General features: G+C 44.7%; 1 protein-coding gene and 1 long non-coding RNA gene across 15 annotated transcripts in view; one reads left to right on the top strand and one right to left on the bottom strand.

Annotated features, from left to right (window-relative positions):
• The window catches only part of LY75 (lymphocyte antigen 75), a 55,760-nt gene continuing 40,442 nt past the window's right edge, over positions 1-15,318 (top strand). Inside the window, exons 1-10 of one of the 13 annotated variants that reach the window (XM_046943618.1) lie at positions 1-181; positions 344-482; positions 1,808-1,904; positions 2,256-2,502; positions 3,095-3,163; positions 4,553-4,683; positions 7,769-7,950; positions 10,353-10,442; positions 10,548-10,661; positions 11,962-12,977. Coding sequence is in view for 1 of the 13 variants with exons in the window: in NM_001037836.2 (NP_001032925.2) it covers positions 14,783-14,867 (85 nt within the window). In the remaining 12 variants the exon portion in view is untranslated. Of the gene's footprint in view, positions 182-343; positions 483-1,807; positions 1,905-2,255; positions 2,503-3,094; positions 3,164-4,552; positions 4,684-5,358; positions 5,588-7,768; positions 7,951-10,209; positions 10,443-10,547; positions 10,662-11,961; positions 12,978-14,776; positions 14,868-15,318 lie in introns of those variants that run through there. The other 12 variants (XM_046943619.1, XM_046943620.1, XM_046943614.1 and 9 more) reach the window with 12 other exon arrangements.
• On the bottom strand, positions 3,957-14,650 carry LOC112532831. 2 transcript variants are annotated; one of them, XR_005861422.2, is made up of 4 exons: positions 12,832-14,650; positions 8,208-8,483; positions 7,555-7,691; positions 3,957-6,966 (listed from the first exon to the last, which is right to left on the bottom strand). It is a non-coding gene; the product is annotated as an uncharacterized LOC112532831 (long non-coding RNA). The 2 variants fall into 2 exon arrangements; XR_003076267.3 differs by having other exon boundaries at positions 3,957-7,691.

Consider the following 15,318-nt stretch of genomic DNA (forward strand, 5'->3'; position numbering starts at 1 on the left):
GCCATAAACTCTGTGTGCATTGCAGCTGAGAAGCACCAGGAAAGCCCTTGCTGGGAGCCAAGAACAGGCATGCACGGAGCTGAAGGAAGGACTGACTCTTGCCTCATCAGCAGCTTTGTGTTGTACAGCTTCACTGATGCTTGATGTGGGACTGCGTCCCAGAGCTTGATGCCTTGTTCAGGTGAGCAAGCACAATCCCTACCGCTGCATGCTGTTGATGAGCTTGGGGGGATGTAAAAACTCAAAGTAAAATAACATTCCCGGTTACGTATGGCTTAATTCGTTACGGTCCTGTCACAGGCTGCAAATAATTCTGCTTTAGCTGCATTTGTTTCTCTTGAAGGTTTTGCTGATGCTTGCATGTTACCTGTTACCTACCTTAAATCTGACACCTACCATTTTACATGACCCGACGCTGTACTTTCTAGTATGTAAAATTCCCCAGCTTCAGAAAGATTCTTTTTGGAAAGGCCTGAGAGAAGGTAAAGTTGCTGCTGTTGCTGCATACTGTGTCCTGGGGGTCAGTAAGAGGTAAACTAATTAGTTTAAAAATTATTTCAAAAGCAAATACTGAAGATGGAGCTCTACGTGTGGGATGCTGCTACTACAAAGTCTGTAGGTGTCTTGCAGTTGAAGGTGAAAACGCACTGGAGGCTTTCCATCTCTAGAGAACAAATTAGTAGAGTTCTTACTGAGACCTTAGCTGCCTTTCTCTTAAAATGTGTGGAATAAGTAGCAGAGGGGCTCTTCTCCCCACACAGTGCCCAAAGTGGCTGCTCAGGTGTTGGCTTTGTCACCACACGTTGCTGGGGTGCCCTGCCCAGAGGCACAGCCCTCAGGAGCGCAGGCCATTGGGTATGGCAAGAGGAGGACACGGTGTGGGCTGTGTTCTCCTGTCCTATACCACCCGTGGCCCTCCAGAGCATGTCTGGTTGATGATTTGGATTTTAACTACTGGTATTTGCATCTAAATCTGCTTTCTTCTTAGGAAGAGCTTAGGGTGGACGTTCAGTCTCAGCTGCACTTATGGGTTGTTCTTCCACTTGGCTTAGTGTGACTTCAAGCCCAGTGTGGGGAGGTGGGAGAGAAAGAACTGACCGCTGGTGAAAGCAGAAGCATTAGGGGAAAAGGGATCAGTTATTGCCGCTAGCTGGAACAGCTAGAGCAAGGAGCAACCAGCTGGAGGCATGGCAGGAAATACAAGAGAGCCATGGGGAGAGCTGGGCTGTACAACAGGCACTCACCAGAGTGGTAGGGGCACTTGCCAAAGAGCTGTGCACTGTTAAATTTGATAACTGCTGTTTGGAAATAAACAAATCCATGACCACTGCTGGGGAATAGATTCAGAACGCTGCTGGGTGTCCCTTTCAGCTCAGTCAGGGTAAACATGAGTAATCCTGATCTGAAAATATTGGTGTGTGTGACTGCAGATTCTTCGTCCCACTTCCTTCTAGCAAGAGTTTAGGATCTCCAAGGACATAAATTCCGTACAGCTGGGGCATGGGGAACACTTCTGGTTAAATCTGTGGTTTGCTTCAGGATAGAAAGGGCCAGTTCTGAAATGAGCATAGCTGAATCATCCCACCGACCTACTACAGCAGCTGGTTTGGGTTAAGTACCTGCCCTGGGAACCCAAAATCCACATGTAGGATGGGGGAAGTGAGTGACTTAACAAAGCAAAAGCCCAGAACCAGCACGTGAAGAGCATGTCAATAAAGAGATATGTGCAAACAATAAACCTTTTTTTGTTTTTCTTTTCTTTTTTTTCTTTTACTTTGTTTTGATCTGTTTTGTTTTGTGTTCCCAGATTAGTTATGGACCCAGGAGGTGGGATGCCTGATGGTCAACATAACCGTACCAAAAAAGAAAAGATGACCCACTTGTCATCTCCCAAAACCAGAGAGGTAAGAGAAACCCTCCAGAGCCCTAACACCCCTCCAAGGTTTTCTGCCTCAATCCCGAGACAAAGTCAATTAATGGAAAGCTGAAAAAGGCTGGAGCTCCAGCTCAGAGGGTGTTCCCAAAGACAAGGACACCCACAACAGGCGCAAGGCTTAATCTAAGGTGCACAGTGCTGTGTCAGTGCTCATGTTTATTATTTTTATGATTGCTTCCTAAAGCAATGGCTCTTTTGATCCACATTAACTGCTGCTTGGGGAAAGAAAAATAAAGCTCGCATGGAAAATAACAAAATTTTCTGGCTGGGAGCCAAAACTTCACAAGCGAAGGCTGAAGCCTAATATGTTTTGTTTAAGGTCTTTGTTTCTGATAGATGTTGACTGGACTGGGGAGGATGACGGCACGTCAAACAAAGCCAGCTGGGGAAGTTGGTTCGTTAAGTATTAACCCTCTGAGGAGTAGATTGAACTGCGCGAAGGAAACATTCTGAGAAAACATCAAAAGTAGAGTAGATCTCTTCTGAGAAGCAATGCTGTGGCTGGTATTTGTGTCGGAAAAGGTGGAGACAATGTGTTGTCTTGAGGAATTCAGCCACGTATACAGGTCACTGTTCAGAACTCATTTTCTCCCTGCAGCATACTTCAGCAGTCCCAGTGCTGAAATGAGCCTAATGTTCAGGAATTACTTTAGGGAATTTAGTAGAAGTTATGCATCTAGTGTGATATAAATCGTAAAGGAAGAAAAAAGGCTGTTGTGAGGCTGCTGGCCGTATTGTAATAACACAAAGTGGGATTTCACGGGTGTAAACGGTGGGAGGAACACTGAACTCTGTGCTCTGGTTTAGAAAATGTTATTCTGAATTATTGTGGTAAATATTTGGATACCTAATCTAAAAAAAAAAAGTTTCAAAAAAAACCCACCAAGCAAACAACAAAAGAACCACCTTACTGGGGAAGTGACTATGCAGCACGTGCAGGTGTTGTACAAACAGAGTGAAGGAGCAGTTAAACACAGGCAGTAGAACAAAGTACAGTGCAGTTTTGTGCTTAACTTGTGGCCAGTCTTAGCTATAATTATGACTTGAAAAGGACGCATTAAAAATGATTATGAAAATAAATATCCTGCCTCAAAAGCAAAGATGGGGTCAGAAAAGAAATGTAGAAATAAGTTCCACCATTTGCTTGACCTGTTGCAGATCTTTCCCTGCTTGCTGTGTTGGTTGCAGCACAGAATGTCAGCTCTTAGCAAGCAAGTGCCAAAACAGGTGTGTACACATACAACAGAATGTGTAATTGTTTAAAACTAACTGCTCACGTGGGATGATGAGCTGATTTTTGTTTTGTTCCCCGTAATTCAGTGTATTGTCATTTTAGGTATCAAGTTGATAGGGAAACGTCTTGTTGTTGCTAGGCAAGCTGCTTAAAGCTGAATTGCTCAACAATTATTTTAATATCAGAGATGTGTGTATTTTTGACTTGCTAATGCTGTAGGTGGTATTACAGGCTTAGTGAAAGTACTAGCCAGCAGGCAATATGGTGATCAGCAGCGTGCCTCCTGAGCTTGCCCATTATTTGGAACTCCAGATGCTTTGCTGCAACTTGTTTGTGTGCGTATTGACAGCTATTAACAAATGATGAAATGAAGTCATTATAAAGCACGCCTTTTCCAGAATGCTGCTACAGTCTCCTGTCCCTACGAGGACTAATTTAAATTGCAGCTGGCTATGTAAAGTGGACACTTAGAGTATTTTTATTGGAAAGCATTAAGCTCAAGCTTTTCAGAGTGATCAAGAATGAGATTCTTAATATGTTACCAAAATCAAAGGGGAAATGCATGCATTTTGACAGGGATTAATGCACAAGGACCCAGCCCTGACTCCTGCTGGTAAAGTGCCAGTTGTGTGAGATGCCTTAGGTTGTGGGTCCTGCTGCAAAAAAACAAACAACCAAATCAGGTAGAATTTTGGACATGTGTGGGCATGCATTGCTTAGGCAGCTAAAACAGCGGTAACAAATGTGGCCAAATGACAGCAGAGCAACAGTCCTTGACTCCAAGAATCAAATTGCAAAATCGACATTTTATTATTAGTGGAAAAACCTCTTTGCAGAAACAGTTTGAAGTGCTTCATTCCATCACTGTTTGGGTGCTTCTAAGGACAGAGAGATGTATGTTTTGCCAAAAAATTGTTTGTCGATTTAATTTCCAGAGTTATTTTTTCAAACTAAATTTGAAGAAGTTTTGTTCTCAGTTCAGGATAATAGCAATAAGAGGAAGGAGCTAAAATACGGTGTAATGAAATGGATGAAGTAGCTGTATTTTCAGTTAGATATTGGGTTAAAACATGAGATTACTATCCAAGACTTGTTGCGTTACAGCATTGTTATGTTGTTATATTTAAGGCATTAACAACCTTTCAAAATCCATGGTATTGTTTATTAAAAAACAAGATGAAGTCAACTTCAATTTAAAATGATCTCTAGCACTGTTCATGCTTTATTTTGTGTCCAATTATTATGTCTAAACATGTTTTCCTAGAGGAATAAAATATACTCTGACTTGGAGTCTCCAGTAACTTTTGCTTTTAAAGTCAAGATTCTTGGCTTGCCTTTTGCTCATTCCTACTTTACGGTGTCTGTCATGTCCTCTCTTGCAGTTCTCATGGCTATAAAAGCAGAAAGTGGAACTAAAGGTTAAAGATAAATGCTGAGTTTAACCACCAATACAACTACTGTTGCCTTAAGGACTCACTTCGGAAGGCAGCGGTTGGATCACTCTGTTTTGGAGGTAGGCTGAGAATTATGTTCAACATCCATGCCTGAGTAAAAATTAAAATCAATATACTTCTAGAACTTTGTCTTTCTGAAGACTTCAGATTGTCAGATCAAGTGCTAAGTGCAAGGGGAGCATAGTCTAACTGTTGGACTTTATACAAATGAGTGAATGTTCAACGGGTTGCAATGAGAATTTAAGAGAAGCTGCTCTGTTAGTAATAGTACTCATCTGTGGGGAAAGGAATGAGGAAGACCAAGACCTAGACTCCTCTTTGTGCTCTAATAAATATTTTCATACTTTGAATAAAAAGGAGAAGTTGTTTTAGATTTACGGTTACTGAATTTACCTGGATTGATAAGAGGTTTGGATTCCTCTTAGAAAAAGGGATTGCATTTGAGTGTGTCATAGTAAATATATCCAAATTGGCAATCTATTTGTTAAAAAGGAGACAACAGCATCTTCTCTCTCTTTCTGGGAACTTCACTAGTGGAACAGACCATTGAGGAAGTTCAGCAAAAAAAAAAAGGAACTGAGTAACACTGAACTGTCAGGACTTGCTCAAGTGTATCAGCAGCAAAAGGAAGGCTAGGGAAAGTTTGAGCCCGTTGCTGAATGGGATGGTAGTAGCAAAGGACATAGAAGGCAGAGGAACTCAGTGTGTTCTTCCCTTTTGTCTTTACTGGTAAGACTTGATTTCAGAAATTCCACACCTCTGATACCAGCGGGAGCATCTGGAGCAATGAAGACTTTCTCTCAGTAGAGATTATCAGAACATTTAAATAAATTGGACAAGAGCAAGTCCATGGGAACCAATGGGCTACATCCACACGTGCTGAGGACAGACACCATTTCAAGGACACTCAAGTATCTTTGAAAGGTCACAGTATCAGAGGAGGTTTCTGAGGTCTGGAAGAAAGTAAGCGTCAGACTTAACATCAAGAAGAATGAGAATGTGAGTAATTACAAGGCCAGTCAGCATCACCTCAACACCTAGGAAGGTGATGGAGCAAATAGTCATAGAACTGTTCGAGTTGGAAAGGACCCTTAAAGGTCAGCAGGTCCAATTCCCCTGCAGTGATGAGGGACACCTACAGCTCCATCAGGTGCTCAGAGTCCCTCCAGCCTGACCTCGAGTGTCTCTGGAGGTGGGGTATCCACCAGCTCTCTGGGCAACCTGTGCCAGTGCCTCACCATCCTTACTGTTTAAAAAAAAAAAAAAAAAAAAAAAAAAACTTATTCCTTATATCCAGTTGAAATCTCCCCTCTATTAGTTTGAAATCATTTCCCCTTGTCCCATCTCAGGAGTCTGTCTCCTTTCTTATGCCTCCCCACCCCATCAGATACTGAAAGGCCCCCCTTTTTAATAATGAAGGAATTCTGGAACCAATTTCAAAATATATTAAGGACCCAAAGAGGAGTGGGAGTTGTCACTGTGGACGTATGAAGGGAAAATCATGCCTGACAGACCTGATAGCCTTCTGTGATGAAGCGATTAGATTGATGGTTGAGGAGGGAGAAGTGGGTGTTAATCATCTTGCTTTAGCAAGGCTTTCAGTGCTGTCATTGCATCTTCATTAACAAGATGATGACGGGACAAGCGGACAGTGAAGTGAACTGAAAACTGATTGAAATGCCAGGCACAGAAGATGGTAATCAGTGGCACAAGGTTAATATTGGGGCCAATGCCATTTAACATCTTCATTAATAGTCCTTGATGATGGGCCAGAGTGCACTCTCAGCAAGTCTGCAGACAATTGCAGACTGAGAGGGCTGGTATGTGGAGATGGTTGTGCTACCATTCAGAGGGATCTGAACAGACTGGACAAATCAGCCAAGATGAATCTTGTAGAGTTTAACAAAGGGAGATGCTAAATCCTCCACTTGGGAGTAATACTCCCATACACTGATGAATACAAGTAAGTTCCCCCTAAGCTGGGGACCAAATAGTTGGAAAGTAACATTACAGAAAAGAACCTGGAAGTCCTGGAGAACACCAGCTTGAATGCGAACTAGCAATGTGGCCCCGTAACGAAGAAGACCCAACGGCATCCTGGACTGCTATAATGTGGTGTTGTCAGGTGGTTGAGGGCGGTGATCATTCCCCTCTGCTCAGCACTGGAAAGATGCATCTGGAGTGTTAGAACCAGCTCTGGACTCCACAGTACAGGAAGGATAGGTGGAGGATAGGAGGATAGGTGAAGGATCAGTGGAGCAAGTCCAGCAAAAGCCACAAAGATGATTAAGGGACTGGAATGTTTGTCATATGAGTGGCTGAGAGAGTTGGGACTCTTCATCCTAGAGGAGAGAAGGTGCAGAGAGAACCTATTAATTCATCTAAATACCTAAAGTTGGGGTGAGTGAGGGAAGAGGCAGCTGAACTCTTCAGTGGCCTCCTGTGAATGTACAAGATGTATGTTAACCTGTGCTGATTACATGAGGTTCTTTTTAAAAACAAAAAGACTTCTGACTCTGGTGGTGGTCGGACACTGAAGCAGGCTGCCCAGAGAGGCAGTGGAGTCTCTGCCCTTGGAGTTACTGTAAACGTGACTGGACACAGCCATGGGCACCCTGTTCTAGCTGATCCTTCTCTCTAAGCAAGGGGTTACACCAGATAATCTCCAGAGATCTGGAGTTACCAGATCTTGTATAATTAGACTTCATAGCTTAACATCTGCTATAAAGTCAAGAGTCTAGAAGCTCATTAGTGGTTAGTACATGGGCAGAGCACTGCAGATCTGAGTCATAAGGGATCTATGCTGTTGTGCATTATCTTCAGCTTCTGAATTCTCCCTCTCATATTCTGCATCAGGTTCATGAAACCAGTTCACCTGAACTACTGTGAAAAGCTGATAGCAGTACTCTCACAGTCTCTCCCTGATTTACCCATAGTGTCGAGCACAAGTAGAAGTTCTCTAAACTCATTTGTACGCACTGTCCACCCACAGGCTTTATCTTGTTGCGAGTGTTGAGTGTTGAGTCACAGACAGGTAGTTCTTGTTCAAGTTGCAGCCTCATGTAAGCTGTGGGTAATAACAAAAGATATTTCAATCTCACTCTCAGTAATGATAAAGCTAAGGTACAAATAATTTCTTTACAGCAGAGCCTGCTCAGATCAACAGAAAGAAGCAAACAAGTTCCATTTGGGAGTGCCTGCTGATCTGTTCTCCCAGTAGGAGCTGCCATCCTGTTCAAGAAGTCACTGGTGGACCATATCAACCAGATCACTTTTTGTCCACATGCTTGCTGACCAAGTCAAAAAGCACTTGAGAGGCCTGGAAGGTAAATACTAAGTTTAGAGATTGTGTTGACGCTGCCCAAACAGGTCCTATTTATCCAGCTGCACACTAATTCTAGCCCTTATTGCTGTTTCTGCAGCCTTGTCTGGTTCAAAGGCCTGATGGCCTCCAGCATCACCCACCTTGTCTCCCTCCTTTTTATCCCCCAGAATAATGTTAGAAATTGGTGTCATGCTGCTGCTCTCCATGCTCAGAGAAAGCTTGAAGAGGAAGTATGTGCTGCCATTAGCAGCTACTTACCTGCGCTCCCCTAGGAAGCTCAGGTGCCTAGCATAGCTCCTGGGGATTTCTGCTCCAAGTGTTTTAGGTTACAGCTGTTCCCAGTCAGCTCAGGTTCAGCAGAGGCTCTGCTGACTCCCTCAGAAAGAAGGCTTCAGGTACAGGAATCACCTGATTCTTGCAGTGTGAGCATGCATATACATGTGGCTTTCTCTACAAATGTTTTGGCCTCTCTTCTCTTCTACTCTGTAGGTGTCTTTGTTCCATCAGACTCCAGCGGTCTTGGTCTCGATGTATCTGAAAAGGATTAAATATTAGCTCTGATTTCTCTTCCTAGCTGCTGTTCACACTTCTTATTGCTCTGTCACTATGTTTTCCTTTTAATGTATCAGTTTGTGACTCCGGCCTTTGGTTTTTCAGTTGGAGATGAATTCAGCTTCTTGTTTCTGATAGCCTGTTTTGTGGTCACGCTATCCTGTGTCTGCTTCCTTTTAGTGCTTCTCAAGACATTAGCAGCTGTGCTGCATATCCATACCATTTCAAGCTGCTCCCTTCTGTTTCCTTTTCACAAGTTTTGTCATGTCTATGTCTCTGTTCTTTTTTGAAGCTGGGTGTAGCTGCTGTAATGCTTGGACTTTGTTAAACCTGGGGAATTCTGAATGTAAGCACCAGAACAGCAACCCCAACCATAAGTGGAAGATCTAGTATAAGATCTTGCACACTAATGAGGACCAAATGAAAGACTTCCATGACTTCCTTGTCCAACTGCTCTGTGAAATTATACTGGTGGAGTCAAGGTTGTTTCCCAAAGTACAGCTTCTGCAGATTCAGCGCTACGTACACTTAAAGCTAGCATTTCAGTCCATGCAGAGCCCGTGTCACCTGGTGGGCTCTTGCTATGTTCCTTCGATTACAGCGATCAGTAGCAAATTTCCCTACCTTATACCAGCTGAAGTGACTCTTATGTTTTCTATTTATTTTATGTTCTGGTACTATGATGTCCAACATGCCTGGTATGCCCCTGTCTTCGTCTAAAATTTCCCTCAATTTTTTTCCCTGTAGATCTAGCATTCTTCTTGTCGTTGGTGTTGTTTCTTTCCTCACTGCTATTTGAAAGGCACTCTGTCCACTTTTTGCTCACTACTTCTGCTCTCTAGCCTCTTCTGCACACAACAGAAGCAGAATTTCTATGCCTTTGCTTGTGGCAAAATGTTGCTTTGCCACACAGGCTGCTCTTGAATTTATAGCTCAGTCATATTCTTCATGACTTTAAGTGCCAGCGGTATAGCCCCCAGTAAGTCCATCCTTTCCACTCAGGCTCTTTTAATCCCAGATGTGCTCCCTGTCAATCTGAAATGTTGCTCTTTTTACCATCCTCTCAGTGGCACTTTGAAAACTTGCTTCTTGCTAGTCACCCACAGGGCCGTGGGGATAGCTCTGTTGGGAAGGTCTCATCCATGTTGTCCTCCGGCAAGGTGAATTTGCCTCCCAAAAGGCATGAGAGATAAACCACAGCTTCCTTCCCCTTTTAGGGAATTGATTCCCTTCCTCTTTTAGAGAACTGTCCTGCTTTGCATGGTTAAGGACAAAAGGAACCCCACCAGTGTCTCATTTAATTTCAAAAGCCCTTCTACCCAAATGAGGTTTTCTTTCCTGAAGAACACTGCCCAAATTATAACTGATGAACTTTTAAACCATCCCTCCAAACTGAGGGTTTTTTTTTTTACATTAAGTTTATTGTGTTACAAAATATTACCTGAGTAGCCAGATCCCACAAACACATTATGAAAAATGATCTTACATTACAACAGAAAATGGCTTTTGAGGAGATAGCAAACATATTAACTGTCAGGAGAACTACTATATTGAGGCACAGCTTCCATTAAAAATCTACGGTGCGGTGTCAGAAACCTTTACTTAAAGTGCTGCAAAAATGTATCATTCGACACTCACTTTTAGGTTTTTTGGCTGTTCTCTGAATGTTAAAGCACTGCTTTTATTATTTTGTTGTTGTTGTTCCAAGTGCACACAGAAATCTCAGCAGGACTCGGAGCCAAACCAACACATGTAGAAGTTCCCCACCATAAAGAGAGAAGATGCAGAGGAGTGGATGCGACCACATGCCTTTCTTTGTCCTGTTCCTCATTCCTGTTTCTACTATTTCAGGAGGCCTTGTCTAATCTGAGTTTGAATATGCAGCAGGACAGAACTTGGCAGTCACTTTTGAGTGAAAAGAAGGCTCGTATTACAGCAAAGGTTTGTTATTCCTTTTTATGAATTCTGGAAATTACCTACTGTGTTTCTGTGTGCTGGGAGAAAGAACAAAATGCCGTAGTAACATCAAGCATATTTTTCTCTAAGTGCTGAAACCTTAAGAGAGGAAGGATTCCAAATGATAACAGACCCTTCAAACCCAACTAAGAACTCAGAACCTTGGAACTCATGCTAGAGCTTCGTGCAGATTGTTAAAGAGAGGTAAGGAATATATAAAACTTCAGATTGTGTGGTTTCATCATAGCCTGGTTGTAACAATGACAGTTTCATAACACGTTAGAAGGGTAGACTGCTGCAACGAGAAGTCTAAAGGAACAGTAAAGAAATGCTGTCTTTCTTTCTTTCTGTTCCCATTTTGCTAAAAGCTAAATATTCATAAATATTTTAAAAGAATTAAGCCTGCAAAAGCCAGATAAAACAGCAAGCCAGCAATCAGGGTAGGTGTCCACAAAGCAAAGGCCATCCAGGTGGAGTTAATGCAACAAAAGAATAACCAGAGTATTGCTTAAGGATTTTCTCTGATCTGTGCACCCAGATGAGCTGCTGGATGCTTGTTACCTCCCCTTTCAGTTTTACTGTTTATTTTTCCACGGCCACATATGGAATTAACCGAGCCAAACTTTTTGTGTGTGTCAAAAAAGAATCATTTGGCTTTCGGCCACACTTACGGTATTATTTGCAGTTCTCTGAGGTTTCTGTTTCATTAAAGTACCTTTACACGTGCCCAGGGCTGGTATTTTAAAGGGCTAGCAGGCTCTCTACTAAAACCAGAGATGTGTTTTAATACCGAACTTATAAGCAGAATCTAGGTAGGAACAGAATATTTTCTCCTCCAGCAAATCTCTCAAGCCCTCATCTGTTTTGCTTTGTTGTGTTTCCTGTGAAGGCCTGGAAATTGCAAGCACTGATGTTGCAAGGTGGAAAAAGTAATAAACAACTCTTGCTCCCTGTTTAGATGTCCCAGTTTCAAAGTCACTTCTGAGGGGACCAGAGAAGGCAAGAAATTACCATCTCCAAAGCCTCTTCCCACTCTTGGGAGATGCTGGAGGTTGCAAATCCTTTTCCAGCATTCCCTTTGTGCTCACTGCCACGTGGATGCTCTCAACCCAGCGAGAAAAACCAGATTACAAAGTGTTGATTGTAAAAGAGGGAGGAAGGCTGCTCAGGCAAAGTACCTATTCAGTGTGGTGAGCAGAAGTGAGATGAGGTGGAGATTTATGGATAGACAGGTGTTGATGCTTTCTGCAGGTAATGCTATTGTTGTAAACATATGGGTGCTATAAACATAAGAGCATAAAATCAAAGAAGATATCTGTTGATGAACAAGAAAGACTGCTAGAAATAAAAGGCTCTTAGTCATGACATTGGCACCTCCAAAGGCTTTTTGATTGGAAAGACAAAGTCATCTGCTTGGAAGCAGGAGGAAAGGCTGCTGTGCATTGGTGTCAGCTCTGTTTTAGAGTCTCCCTGTACCTGAAGTTCTCTATTTGTTTCTCTCTAGGCATGCTTGAAGTCTGCTCTGCCGTGTGTGCTGCTCTGCAATGAGCTGTAGATGTGGATGGGGACGTGAAAATGTTTGTGCATTGCAATGCAGAAACTGTTCGCCTGTTATGCTGTGAGTAACATTCACATAGCAGTCCACATCAAATGCAGAAGCCCCATCCCTAACACCAGCATGAATCCTTTTAGAAATAGTCTTTGATACTGCTTTAATTTTGATAAGCTCTGTACGGAATGCTGTACAAGATTTTTAAAGGTTATCACATGACACAAACACACAGATATTATTTCCTGTGCTATTTCCTCTTCTATACTGGTTTGTTGGTTGGCTTATTGGCCTTGTTTGCTTCACTGGTTTTGTTTTCATCTGCAGAGTAATCATTCCAGGTACAACCATTCATCTTGAGGAATTACTTTCTCATTCTCCTTTGCAAAATCTGGTGTAATTAAAACAGGAGAGACACCTCTTCTTTTTCAGGCACGTTATTTAGGTGGGAGGGTCAGCGAGTTCAGCAGAGAGAAGGCTGTTTGCAACACTGCCTTTGAAAGCTGGCTTCCTTAGGAAAAGATGTGCAGGAGCCAGGCACTCAGTCCTTTGCTGTAGTGGGGGACTGTGTGGCATCAGATTGCACAGCACTTGATTTAGATAAATTGCACAGAGTGCAAGCCCACCAGCAGGTTAACAACCACAATTTACTTTAGCTTTTAGCTAATCATTTCCACAGAACATTCTCCTGCAATTTTTTTTTATCTCAGTAGAAGGATAAGAAAGAAACAACGAACAAACAAAAAGTACGTGGGTTTTTTTACATCTCTGATATGGAAAATAGCAAAACCATTTATATACGGGATATGGTTTTCAGTAACTTACTGTGCTTAAACTTCTGTCATCAAAGCAGAGCCTTCTTGAATTGTGCTGGTTCAGTAAAGCAGGTGTGCAGATGTGAGTCTGTATACCCTCACCTGTCTGCTGCTCGGCTGGAGAAGAAGGGAACTACGCATTTTGCTACGTGTTCAGTAAGTATGCACTGCACGCTGTTAGTTTTGAAGCTAAGCTCCTCTCTGTACTGAAACTGGGGTGGTCGGTTATTACATCAAAAATAGCACACAGGCAGGAGGGTTCATGGGGACACAGGGTTCACACCCAGCATTTCTTGTTGTGATGTTTTATTTAAGAAGTGGCACCACCTCACCAACGCGTTTTAGTTTCAATAGCTTGCTTTTGTATCAGCGGGGAATTTCTGCCTCCTACTCCCTGTGTGGAGACACGAGCGCTCTGCTCTTCCACGAAACACTTTTGCATAGCAGAGCCTCAGTTTTGCTGCAGCTGTGTGGAACCCCTTTCTGCCTAAAACCAATTCTTAGAATAGCCCTTGCCTCTGCAGCCAGGCCTGGCTCTGCGGCTCCCAGCAGCACGGAGCACACTTGCTTGCTTACAGATGCCTGGTTTCATTCACTTCTTTCAGCTCACTTCCAGGTCAGGCAACACCCTCACTCCTGCCTTCCCCGGGTGGCCGGATTCCTGCACGATGGGCACATCTGAAACGCATAAAGCAGGCTGCGTGCTGCCCTTCCCAGCACAGTGAAGATCTAATGTTTCTTTCCCTGAACGACTTCTCCTCTAAGTCTACTCAAATAGACGTTTCGTAGCCAAAATGTTTTTTTTCCTTGCAAGTTTGCAAGCACTTTCTTGCACAGCTGGGGTTGCAGCCTTTCCAGGTCAGCAATGAATCACTGAATCGCAGGCTACAACCAGGCACGATTTTATTTCACATTCTTTCTGTCAGCTCTCCTTCTTTCTCTTTCCCTCCTTCGGGCCAACTGATCGCCCGTTTCTTTGTGCTTTTATTTTTGGTTTCTGCAACTTCCTGCCCTCAGCTTCATCGCTTTCTCAGCAGCTGCTATTTCAGCAGCTCCCAACCCCATTTCCTCCCCCTTCCCTGGCACAACCGGATCAGCTCACTGCAATTTTAGTTTCCAGTGACTTGAAAACGCCAACTCTTAGAAAGCGCCGCAGCCATTGGGACCTGTGGGCACGGCCTGTGGGGATGGTGTATAGGCAGGGCTTGTGGGCACGGCCCGTTGGCACACCCTATGGGGATGGCCCGTGGGCACAGTGGGTGTTGGCACACGCCATGGGGACGGTGTGGGTGCTGTCAGCAGGGCCCTGCAGCTCTCACACCACAATGCAGCCCACAGCCGCGCTGCTGGGAGGGCCGAGGGGTGGCACATGCAAGCTGTGGTGTAACCCACTTTCTGTTCTTTTACTCCGAAGTCTGCTATGATTGGTGCTGCCTTTTCTTCTATCGCTTTTTTAAAATTTCTAACTCTAATTGCCATATATTTATAGTTCAGCTTTGTCTCTTTTTCACTCTCTGTCCTCTTGGAACTTGCACTGAATTTCCTTTTGATTTTACTTACTTTTTTGTTACTCTTCTTGGTTTCTACTGGGGTAATAAGTCAGCTTTTCCTTTGTTGTTGTTTTTTTTCTTCAATTTTGCAAGGCTTTTTTCCTCGTTTCCCTCCACTTTTCCTTTCACTTTCCCTCTTTTTTTTTTCTTCCTCACTCCCTTCTCTTTCCCCATCCCCTCCTTATTTTTTCTCTCCTCTCCCCACGCCGCTTCCCCTGCCCTCTGCCCAACTCCCGCAGCGCCAGCCCCGCTCCGTCCCGCACAGCCGCGCCCCTCCCCGCCCCAACCTCTGGGCGGCAGTTCTCCTGACAACAGGTGACGCGAGACGGGGCGGACCAATCGGGGGGCAGCCGGCGGCGGGGCGACGCTCCGCCACTACCAACTCCGCTGTGCGCGTCCCTCCGCGGGACGATGGGGCGGCCGGCGGGACGCTGTGCGGCCGCTTGCTGCATCGCCTGGCTGCTCGCCTGCTGCGCGGCCCGCCGGGACGACACGGGTAAGGCGGGAGCCCACCGGGCGAGGGGGCGCCGCGGTGCCGTTTTTCCGGTGCCGGGCGGGACGGTGACAGCGGGGCACAGCCGGGCTCAGAGCGGGTCAGCGGGCAATCGAGCAAGAGTTTGGGCGGGGGAGCGGAGGAATGCACCGAGGGACGGCGGATCGCTGCCCTGCGCTGTCTAGGAACGTCGTGGCAGTGTCAGCGCGTTTTTAGCTCTGAGTTTTGCACGTACAGGCGGGAGGAAGGGTTAACGCAGCCCTCCCGAAAGCGGGTCGGAGCGTTGACCCGCAGCGGGCGGTTGGTGGGCAGCGCTGGCGCTGCGAGGGCGCACCGCGACCCGGGACGGTCCGCGTCGGAGCGCTGCGCACCGCGAGCTGCTGTGCAGGGAGGTCTGGTGAGGGAACGGAAGGTTCTGTGGGGAAGTTTTAAGGCGAAGCGGTTTTCTTCTGGA

Source organism: Gallus gallus, chromosome 7 (assembly GCF_016699485.2).
Source record: "Gallus gallus isolate bGalGal1 chromosome 7, bGalGal1.mat.broiler.GRCg7b, whole genome shotgun sequence".
Classification (NCBI taxonomy): Eukaryota; Metazoa; Chordata; class Aves; order Galliformes; family Phasianidae; genus Gallus; species Gallus gallus.